The 10,958-nt window shown below is 39.7% G+C and overlaps 2 protein-coding genes across 2 annotated transcripts; both read left to right on the forward strand.

Annotated features, from left to right (window-relative positions):
* Positions 1 to 2,025: 2,025 nt before the first annotated feature.
* On the forward strand, positions 2,026 to 4,348 carry LOC311367671 (uncharacterized protein; the record flags this gene model as incomplete). The annotated part of the gene is made up of 5 exons (XM_084486486.1): positions 2,026 to 2,153; positions 2,648 to 2,805; positions 3,452 to 3,550; positions 3,763 to 3,890; positions 4,205 to 4,348. The coding sequence occupies 5 exons, from the start codon at positions 2,026 to 2,028 to the stop codon at positions 4,346 to 4,348; spliced, it is 657 nt and encodes a 218-aa protein (XP_084342612.1).
* Positions 4,349 to 5,823: 1,475 nt separating this feature from the next.
* Positions 5,824 to 9,735, forward strand: LOC311367693 (uncharacterized protein). The gene is made up of 2 exons (XM_084486506.1): positions 5,824 to 6,289; positions 6,702 to 9,735. Exons 1-2 carry the CDS (start codon positions 6,061 to 6,063, stop codon positions 7,085 to 7,087), a joined length of 615 nt encoding a protein of 204 aa, XP_084342632.1. The 5' UTR covers positions 5,824 to 6,060; the 3' UTR covers positions 7,088 to 9,735.
* The last annotated feature ends 1,223 nt before the right edge of the window (positions 9,736 to 10,958 follow it).

Raw genomic sequence — 10,958 nt, forward strand, 5'->3', positions numbered from 1 at the left:
TACAAAGTAATACATTTGTTACAACTTGAATTCGAAGTTGCCTACCACCACCACAGTACATTATTTTCCTATAACGGAACACCCCAGCATGGCTAATTCCCATGGTTACAATGGTAATACTATATATTATATGCATAAGTTACTTTCATCTTTTTTTTTATCGACTGTCGAAAAACATTCTTCTGCATTAGTTCAAGCATATATTTTTGCATTGTCTAGGAAAATCTGTTTCCCATTATTGAAAATAATGCACACCCTTGGAACGCTATTAACCAATCAGTCAACAGCTTTTCAACATTGCAGAACATCAGAATCTCAGAACCATACAACTTTATACAGTTATACAGATATCTTGTGTAGAAACTAGCCAGAACTGGTGTTAGCACTACGAATATGTGGTCCAACAAGGTTGTTTACTATCAGTTGGTTTAATACGTCATAGAATAAATTCATTTACATCACTTCATATCTGCTAGCCAGCGTACCGTGAGCTAAACTAAACATGTTAACTCATACCATATAAGCGGTATAATGCACTCTGATGTTATTGGAAATTAAAGCAAGAGGCGGAGCTAAGAACGTAGTGCAAATAAGTCAAAAATGATTTTTCAAAAAGTGCACATCTTGGAGGGCATTATTTCAAAGGCAGAGCTAGCTGTGGATTACCCCTTACTTTATGCCACAGGTAGCTCTTCCAACCGGGCAACCTGATCAGTCAAGTTTACCTGCGTAATGACATTAAATTAGCATGACAGCATAGCTTGCTCAAGTGAAAAATGCATCAGTGAGTATTACTCTCAGTTAGTATTACTCTGCCATTGATTCTACACCACCTTGGCACTGCTAGCTTAGAAATGGCTGTGAAATTTACTTAAAAGTGTCTCCGTTGCTAAGTCTTTATCAAGGCTACACTCACTGGCAGGAGAAGTAAACTACAGTTTGTGTTGCGAACCAGGCGGGAATTGTGTTTTTTCCAGGTATTAGTCAGCTCCAACATGAGTTTTCTTGCAGTTTCAAAGGGATATAAATAACAAAAAAGAGCAAAATCTTAGAGCAAATTGCCTCGCACTATGACTACATTTTGATAACATATTTAAAGTGGTAGTCTTTGGTAACTGTTTTACAAAAGCAATTTAACATAATATTGCTTAATAAAGCTGTTCTTGGCTTTTCTCGATCAATAGAAGAATTGTAAAAAATATTTTTCTTGATACATCGCAAGATGTAAGAGAACTTATAATGCATCTTTAATTTGGACTAAATATCTATGATGCAAATTAGCAGTCATTAGCTTTAAAACTGTTTGAAAGTTTATTTCTTGACCTCACTGCTAGTCGATCACATTTTAAAGTCCAATGGTGGCACGGGAAGTAAAAATCCTTTTTACACAAGAGAAACCTCAGTAATTCAATTCAATTTTATTTGTATATCCCTTAATCACCATTACAGTCTCAAAGGGCTTAACAGGCCAAATATTTTTGATAGTACTTAAACACAATGCAAATATGTGTGTTCAAATGTATGTGCCCAATTCAAGGGCATTTAAGTACGAAAGTGTGACAAGCACCATCGCTTGGCTACATAGGAACTTGTTTCTGAGTATCTGGCATCATTTGTACATACATCTAAATCAATACATTTCAATAACCCCTTTTTAGTTGATGTCATTAAAAAAAAAATGTTTTTCTGACTTATCACCTATTTCAATCATCACCTTTTCATACCACACAAGTGTGGTCTTTGTCACTTCTTCCCCCCTCTACCTCCTCCACAATCTTCAGTTCTCTTGTCTATCTCTGTCTCCGCCAGATCGTCCACTTCACACCAAAAAGGGGGGCTAAAACAACAATGTTAAGCATCTCAAGGCCAAGCGGGTGTTAACGAAGATAAAAAGCCAGGTTACCAGGCCCCCACCAAAGGATATCTACCACTGCATCCCCCTGTCTAGTCACGCCATACCTCCACCGACACTTGCCGCATCGACACCGCTGTCCCCATCACATACGTGTCCAAACGTCCAAAATAATGGCCCTCACCTTTGTCGCCGTGACAGTTCTGCTGGGCTCTTTGCTGGTGGAGGCGTTCGTAATGCAGCCGCCAAAGGAGGACCTCCATGGTGGACCAGCAGTCGCTCCTCTCTCTGCACACCAAAGGTTAGTGTTGAAATGCCTTTTTTTATGGTCACATGTTATTGTTATATGTTCAAATTCTCAAGAGATTCTAAACATACGTATTGCAAAACTGATCTATTAATCACTGTGATGTGGTTGGAGAGCAGGAATTTTTACAATCTTTTTTTTAAATTATTTTTTTACAAATTGCATTGGGCCAGAGGTGATGATTTCATGGTGTCAAGGGCACATCTCAAATGTTAGAGCATGCTATTTGGTTCAAAAGTGTAAATTACGTTTACACGAGAGAAGCCAAAGAGAAGCCTTACACATTGATAAGTCTGCTTTACTGTTTAAAGATATTTATATATATATTTATAGATATTAATAACACATCAAAACTTGGTGCCTCTCTTTTGGTTTGTCTTTAAAAATTGGTTTGTAAATTTTCAGTGCAATTTATCAAGCTACTACTCGATTGGGTCCCATGTGTAAAATGCATGGCTGTGTCTAGTTTTGTGTTGCTGTGTCTGCAGGTGCCAGAGGGCTGCTTTGCCCTCCATCAGGAGGAGCCTGCTCAGGGCCCTGAACCTTAGGGCGGAGCCCCAGCTGCCCATTGGTCAGCTGGAGGCTATCAGAGCACAGTGGAAGAATACCTTCAGTGCTATTGGCCACAGATCCAAGGGCACCACAGGTAGGGGAACTTGACATGTTCAACAAAAAACACAACATTAGTGTAAAGTAAACAATAGGTTTTTACTATTTAGTCGTTAGGCTGATGCTTTTATGGAAAGAAATTTACAATGATTATTTATTAGATGCATGTTGTTAGTGGTCTGGTAGGGGTTAGTGCATCTCTCTCACAAGTCAGACTTTGGATTTGTCTCTAAAGTCGGATGTCAGACGAGTCAGAATCTTGGTGGATCAGGCCTGTGTGGCGGGGATTCGTACGCGTGTGATTTTGCAAACAAAAACTCGTGCAGTACCATTAAAAAGTGTCTGGAAAGGTATCGAAGCAACACTGTGTAGACGAACCGATGTAGAAATAAACCTATAATTTGTTATCCTCTGTAGACTGTCTCCCTAACAAAACATTGTTCACATGGGCCTTACTCCGCCCCCTTGCACCTTGCAGAGATTAGGGCTTCTGCAACATTGTGGTTAGAAACCCAGAGGCTTACCCACGCTAACCACTGAACCTTTCCCGTTCCCAAATGATCCAACATTACTCTTACAAAGAAAATATCTGTGTTGACTTATTGTTGAGTGCTACACTTTAGAAAATCTCTAGATTGTACCAGAAGTTGTTTGTGAGTGTGCTTGTCTGAACGCTCCCTCAGGTTCAGCTCCGGCTGACAACTTGCCTGCAGTGGCAACTGGAGTTGGCAACAGCACAGACCTCAAGTGCTGCCAGGTGGCATCTCAAATCTCCCTGGAAGGTACAACCCGTGGGAGTTGGAGTTTGGGTGTGTGTGTGTGTGTGTGTGTGTGTGTGTGTGTGTGTGTGTGTGTGTGTGTGTGTGTGTGTGTGTGTGTGTGTGTGTGTGTGCGTGCGTGCATTTGCATGCGTGCTTGTGCGTGTGTGCATGTGTATGTGTCTGTGTGTATGTATGTGGAAGTATTAATCCATGTCGTTTGCCGTGTGTGACAGATCTGGCCTGGGACAACTGGGTGATCTACCCCGAGAGCTTCACGGTCGTGCAGTGCTCACCCTGCAACCCCAGCACCGTGCACTGTCCAGGCCAACCACCAGTCGCTGTTCACGACGTCCCCTCGCAGGTACAGTTCACACCCATGCTTGGACTGGGGCTTGTTTTTGATCAATTGTTTCAAGTTAACCAGGAAAATTGGTCATTGAATAAACCAAAAAACAAAAAAAGGAAAACCTGAACCTTAATTTTGCCAATTCAATTAAAATCCAATCCATATCCTACCACTGAAATGTCTCCGGTAGTTATGGACTCATTGGCTTTGAGCAAAAATAAATAAATAAAAAGCCCTCAAGACTATCCCCTTTCACACAATGTTCTGCCAATGAATAACTACAACGCTTCGCCCCTCACCCATCCCTCTCTTCCAACGGTCCTTTTTAGCTCCAGTGCTGCGAGCCAACCTCCAAGGAGACGGTGCCCATCGTGTACATGGACGAGCTCAACTCCCTGGTGATCTCTTCTGCGGCGCTGACCCGCCAGTGTGGCTGTGGTCCCGGAGTCCTCATAGTGCCAAACGAAGAGTAAACCAACAACAACAAAAAAAGGGCTGAGTTTGACACGTTTCCTCAGTTGACCTTTTTTTTTTATTTTTGCAAAAGTTTGACCAGAAATAGGGTACCATTTTATGAAAGCCGATACTGTTAAACTTTGCTTTGGTTAAAGATTTATGTTCTTGTTTCTCTGTTTTCCCTCATTTTGATTGTTAGATTAGGGTGGAGGAACAAACATTGACTACATCAGTGTTCCTGATATTCTGTCAATCATTGCATGCAGAAATATTGGTTACTTTAAAAAAAGAAAAAAAAAAAAAGCTAAATACTTCAATGGGTTATGCTTTGGTTTCAATTGATAGATGACCTATTACAGAGCAACTACTAACCAAACAGAACATTCCTCCAGTAACACAGATTAGCCAAAACATTAGCTTGTAATGTCGGATAATTGTGAGAAATTTGTTCGGTCTAGCTGTTAAAAATTCTGTGTACACAGAGCTATTAAAATCCAAGTCTTATTTCACAACACTATCTGATTAGCCAGTGGCAGTTAATCAATCCTGCAAACCCTCTGAGGTCGAATGTTCCCTCCAAAAATGAACACAGTGCAGCAAGCCAAAGTCCATAACCCTTCACAAAGAAAGAGCTTTTTAAACTGGATCAAACTCAGGTTTGTATACGTTCAGCAATAAGTACATGCACGCTGCACTGACCATTTAACCAACATCATGCAAATGCTGCATTTTTGTATTTACCTATCTGCTTAAATAATACAGCTCTCCCATGTTTGTTTGTTTTTAGTTTTGTTTTTTGTTCCCTTGTGTTTGAGTGAGAGCTACATCTGTGTTCTCATTCCCATGGCAATGTTCCAGGGTGCATGGTGCTCTGCAAAGGCAGAACACATTAGCAATTTGGGTGCATAAAATGTTGCCTTTTTAAAATTTACAGATAATTATATATCTGGGATAGATAATACAATTTCTGAAAATAATTAAGTCATGTTTTTGCTGTGTATGCGTTCTTTTAGCAGAAAATCTGTAATATGCAATTGTCAACAGCAAGTTAGAACACATGGCTTATGAAGCAACTCATGGTGTCATCTTCCATTTAAACTATTCACAAAGATGTTCTTCTCTAGTCTTGGCTATGGCATAGAATTTATTTTTGCATTTTGTTTGCAAGTGTTTTCTTTCTTGTTTTAGCTTAATACCTTACTTCCTTTTCAGTTTTAAACCATTACGTTGATTTTATTAATCCCTTCACAGTATATTTATACATATATAACACAAGCGTATATCTCACACAAAACCATTAATAACTTAAATATTAATACGGCTAATACTGACAATTCAATATCAAGTGTGTTATGCAATGTTTGAGTATTGACCTACCTGTTGGTCTGTTATAACCTCTGATTATTGTGCACTCATCACTTAAATAAACATCACTTGTGTTATAATATCCTTTGGATGTGTTTCAGTGCTTTCCAATAACCTCGAGGGGGTAGTAAGCATGATGGCTCATAGCTATCACTGCCATGCCAGTTATAGAGTTCATATCCGTCAGCAGCTAAGCTATTAAAGGGAAAAGAGAGACAAATGCTGACACACCCTCTATATATTCCTCCGCTAACAGAGGCACAACTTGAAACAGTGTTGCGCACTTTCGAAGAAACGTTTCACCATTTTTAGCTTTCTTTCTTGGATACTTGGGATCGTTTTCAACTATTTTTAACTGGTCAGCATGTCACCATATCTAAGCCTATGGATGCACGTCGGTTGCCTGTCTCTGGTGCTGGTTGCCGTGGGGACAATGGAATGTACAGAGCGAGAGTCTCTTATTCGACAGATCGCCATCGTGGAGACCACACAGTGCCTGATGGACTGCACTGTTCTGACCTTCTCCAAGATAATGGAACTGGGAGATAAAAGGAACATACGGATGAAAGACTCTTCGCAGGAAGAACAGAGAAGTAAAAATTGCATTTTTAATAACTGTGACAGTAATTGGCCGGGTGCTGAAGCACAGAGGTTGTAACTATTCCAACCATTCCAGCTTAGTCCACTCCTTGGCCGTCTCTGGCTATACATTGTATAAGCAACAGCTAATGGACCATAATGGCTTGCTTGCTTCGAAACGTTTATGGTTTGCCTCATATATATATATATATGGTTTTGCCTTGTATATATATATATATACATACATATATCGTTTTTTTTAGGGCTACAGAAGATCAGATATTGCTATGATGAAATCTTAGTGTAGTTTCACTCCATCAGTGATGGAAAATAAAAAAATTATTGCATGCATTTATTCAAGGGCAATAATGTGTGCAAATCCGGCCCTTGCCATGTGTAATTCTAACATCAGTTTCCCCTCTAAAGACCTCACGGAATACTGCTGGCCGCTGGATTTAAAGTGCACAGTGGGGGAGCGCCTGCAGCAAGCATTTGTGGTCGTGCCGGTGGATCAATATGTGGTCACGCACGAGGACCTGACCGTGAATGGGATGGGGGCCGCGGAGGGCAGACTCAGCGCGCACGAGGGTCCGACCGCGCTCGCCGACGACTGTGGCCTCCGTTATGACGTCACGTCGGTGTACCAGTCTACGCCCAGGGAGTCCCAGGGAGTGGGCTCGGTATTCTGCGTCCAGGTGTTCCCCCGGAAACCCCTCTCTAGGGCCGGGATGTTGAAGTGCTTCCCCTTCCTGGTCACCGTCTGGCAGAAGGGTGATCTGTTAGATCAGTCCAACCTGGAAGGAGGGGGCTAGAGGGTCTGGAGGACTTGGAAGATGGTTTTAAGAGGAAAGGATTATATATGGATGATGTGAAATCACTTGTTTGGCTGTTCTCTAAAAATGACTTAAAAGTAACGCTTTACAATAAGGGTACATTGATAGACCATCAATTAACATTAGGGATTGCAGTAATCGATAAGCATTCGATAACAATTAGGTCTAGGAAGCATTGAATACAGGTGTTTACGTTTACGTTTAGCACTGTTACTACCCCTAACCCTTGGTACAATTCTATATAATAATACTTATTACACAGAATTGTTTAATCCTACTCAATTCTGATCGGTTGATTACGGCATTCTTGTTTATTTTATTTTGAATGGCAGGACGCTGCTAAGAATAACAGATTATTGCTATGAACGCTATATCCGACCGACGAATCGGACCTATCCTTTTTTCTTGCGGAAGCAATAATATAATTACACGCACCTCCTTCTAATAACATTGTAAATCCGGAACTCAATGGGCTTAGTGCTTTTATACAACGGTACCTGTAGACTACCTAGTTAGATTTCAAAAAAATAAACACAGCAATATAAAATGAAATAATTTATTGATGTTTCTGTGATTGGAAACCGACCAGACCATACCTGTTGGTGCCACAGACAAGTAGGTTATGCCTAACCGATAGCACCGACTGAATGTGTGCATTAAGGTTAGGAAAAATAGAGCTAGAGAGAGAAAGAGCAATAGAGAGAAACTATGCAAGTGTGTATACAGAATTGTATCTGTGAACATAGCAGAGAAGTAGCATAGAGGAAAATCTTGGAAAACGAATGTGTTAATGTGCAAATAAAAACAGAGTTGTAGGCTACTACTAATACAAGTAGTGGATGCTCATTAAAACTTATTTTTTGTATAAATAATAAATAAAAAAAGATATATATATCAAGCCAACCTGTGCGGTCAGAATTGATTATTTGGTCTTTAAACGATGACATACTGTGTTTGTTTTGTTTTGTTTGTAGGTCACGTTTTGTTTGTAGGTCACGTTATGTTTGCAGGCTACCGCAGCTACAACACGATGAGTCACCACTTTAGCTGCAGGGTTAGAGAGGATGCCAAGTCCTTATTGCACAGATGATATAATGGCTAGGGTTTCCTAGGTAAGTGACTCCCGGGGGTGCGTGTAGGGCAGTAGGGGTGTGAATATTTGTTAAACAAAGTGTAAATAACTGCGTTATTGTTCGACATCATTGATAGAAACTCATCATGAATATGTATGACTGCCTGGATTCAAGGTCACTCATTAGCCATACCATACACAGAAGGGTCACCGATTGGTCCCGCACTGGCAAAATGACGTGGACCTCTGCAGAAGTCCGCCACGGCAGGTCACATGGTAACATGGTACAATGATATGGGTCAAAACACCATCCATCGCTTTGACTGGGTTAACAGTTATTGTTCAAGCTAATTGGAGAGGTGAGAAGGCGTGAAACATTTCATGCAAATATGGAGGGGGGTGTCCATCATTGTTATCCCTTTGTTTTTACTGGAATATAATTTAAAACTTTAGAACTCTATGTTCACCTTTATTACGATGCCGTTTGTCACACATTGCATGGCTCAGCAGACTTTCTCAAAGTTATGTTTGTAGATGATCTATCTATTTATCTCTTTACATACATTTCTTTATTCATTATTGAATATTTATTGTTATATTTGAATTGCTTTGATTGAAATAAACTCTTAAAAAGTTTTCCATAAATACAGGAAATCTTTATTTAACATTTTCGTGTACAAACGTAGACTTCAAATGCCTACCAAACATGGATGCTCTCAGAATACATAATTTGTTTACAGTTCTACAACAGGAGCACTGATGCTGGAACAGTAACAGGAAATTTTTAAAAAATAAAAAAGACTCTGTTCTAGTAAACAAATCCCATCATCATTTATATCTCAAATTGTATCATGAACAAAAGAACAATATGGGCCTTTTCTTCATGAGTGGGAGTGAAATATGATGACGTTTACATGGCGGACAAAAGGACACCGGTATAACGTAGCGTATGCAGGTTGTTCTAGAAGAGACATGTGATATGGCTATGAATTGATGTGATGATATTTTCATTTTTACATTAAATTAATTTGTTCCATACACAGTTCCACACTGAAATGGTAGCTTTATATAAAGGGCTATATTCCATACGTTTGCTTCATTTCAAATGATGTCAGCATATTGACTTTTCATGTACAGAGTGATGTATGGAGGACACATGCAATTACACTTAACAGACAAAAATATGGGTTGATTTGAGAGTAACCCTATTTTATTTGAGAGTACGTAAAAGTTGCCCTTCCCCTAGCAGATAATAACAGATGGCTACTTAAAAGAAACTACAACTATACAAGCAAGGATCAACCTTCCATCAATTGATTAAAACTTAATCAGGAGCCACAATAAATAAAAATGTTCCATCCAAATTACATTTTTTTTGTATAATACATATTCTACAAGGAAACTTCCCAGGATAAGTTAAGAGTTTTGAGGAGTGAAAAGCTCAAGGAAATGTGATTTAATTGACTCGACAACCTCCACCATGTTAGCCGGTTATCTAAACCAGTGAGCCCAGTAGTCACAGTGGCCAGTCAGTTGTACAACACAAATAAATAATAGACTGACTGAAGGCGCAAGCTCTGTCATGGCTGAATACAAGTGGTCAAAGCATGTACACGTTTCTGCCAACTAAATACAATAAATACGATAAACTGTTTACAATTACAAATTATAAGCAGAAGTGAGACAATATGTCCCCTTCACATACAGTGGCAGAGGATTCAGTTGTCTCAAAGTTGTACCGTACAAGACTGAAGTTCGAGTTTTAATTTAAATGTATACTACGAGTTATTTTATATATAAACAAACAAATATAAATCCCCCTTGGTACATCATTTTGACAAAAATAAAGACACAGATCATGTTTATATTAAGTGATGAGACAAGGCCTTGGGCAAGATATCCTGTTGAATTAGTGTAGAAAAAATGCAATGCTTAGGTCCTAATCTACAGCATTATAGTCCCATTAAGAAGATAAGCAGCACAAACACAGTTTACGAGTTCAGACCATACCAGAATATAAATTCCTATACAAGTCACTCATACGCAACAAAAAAACTGAAATACGGGTGTCCAAAACGAAGGCATGGTAGCCCCGCCCACTGTGGGCACTGGTGCCACTCTTTCAAAGCATCACTTCTCTTCGCTATACTGTCGCTTGGTATCAGATCTACAAACGACTCCTGCTCTTTGCTGCCAACGACATGACAGAGGGAATGCCTTTTTTTTTTTCTCATCACCGGCACTTGGGGCAGTGGCAGCTGTGAGCCACCGTAGACAGTGAACGCTAGCGGGAGCCTTTATGACAGCCAATGTTTCTGGGGTGGAGTATGTTTCTCGAAACGCAATTAATTAACGGTTTTATCCAAAATAAAACAGAATAATGACGTTGAAAGAATAAGGCTCGGAGGCTTTCTCAGAGCGTGTGTTGTTGCCATAGCATTCGGGAGGCGCTATAAGATCAACCTTGACCTACTTATTTAATTTGAATGGCTGGAGTTTAGTCAACAACGTAAGGCAGCGTCCATACAAGGGAATAAATGAGGAAAGTTGGGAAAATATTGTAGCATAAAAAGTCTTGAATTCGACCCGGTTATGGCTAACGGAAGATAAATAAAATAAGAGTCAGTAATAATATGATTCAACTTTCCATCCATTTGGGCTGATAAGCTCCATTGTTATTGTTTCATCCACAAAAAAACGTGTGTAAGAAACTGACAATGAGGGAAAGTGTAAGACTTCAAATATAGCGTTGGTTGATACGTTTATCAAAGTAACGAT

Source organism: Micromesistius poutassou (assembly GCF_964030765.1).
Source record: "Micromesistius poutassou genome assembly, chromosome: 22".
Taxonomy (NCBI): Eukaryota; Metazoa; Chordata; class Actinopteri; order Gadiformes; family Gadidae; genus Micromesistius; species Micromesistius poutassou.

What these genes read in the sequence shown, in the direction of transcription:
- LOC311367693 (XM_084486506.1), top strand. Translation starts at nt 6,061, where the DNA reads ATGTCACCATATCTAAGCCTATGGATGCACGTCGGTTGCCTGTCTCTG. An exon ending in TTCGCAGGAAGAACAGAGAA is followed by an intron (nt 6,290 to 6,701) that starts GTAAAAATTGCA and finishes TCCCCTCTAAAG; the next exon opens with ACCTCACGGAATACTGCTGG.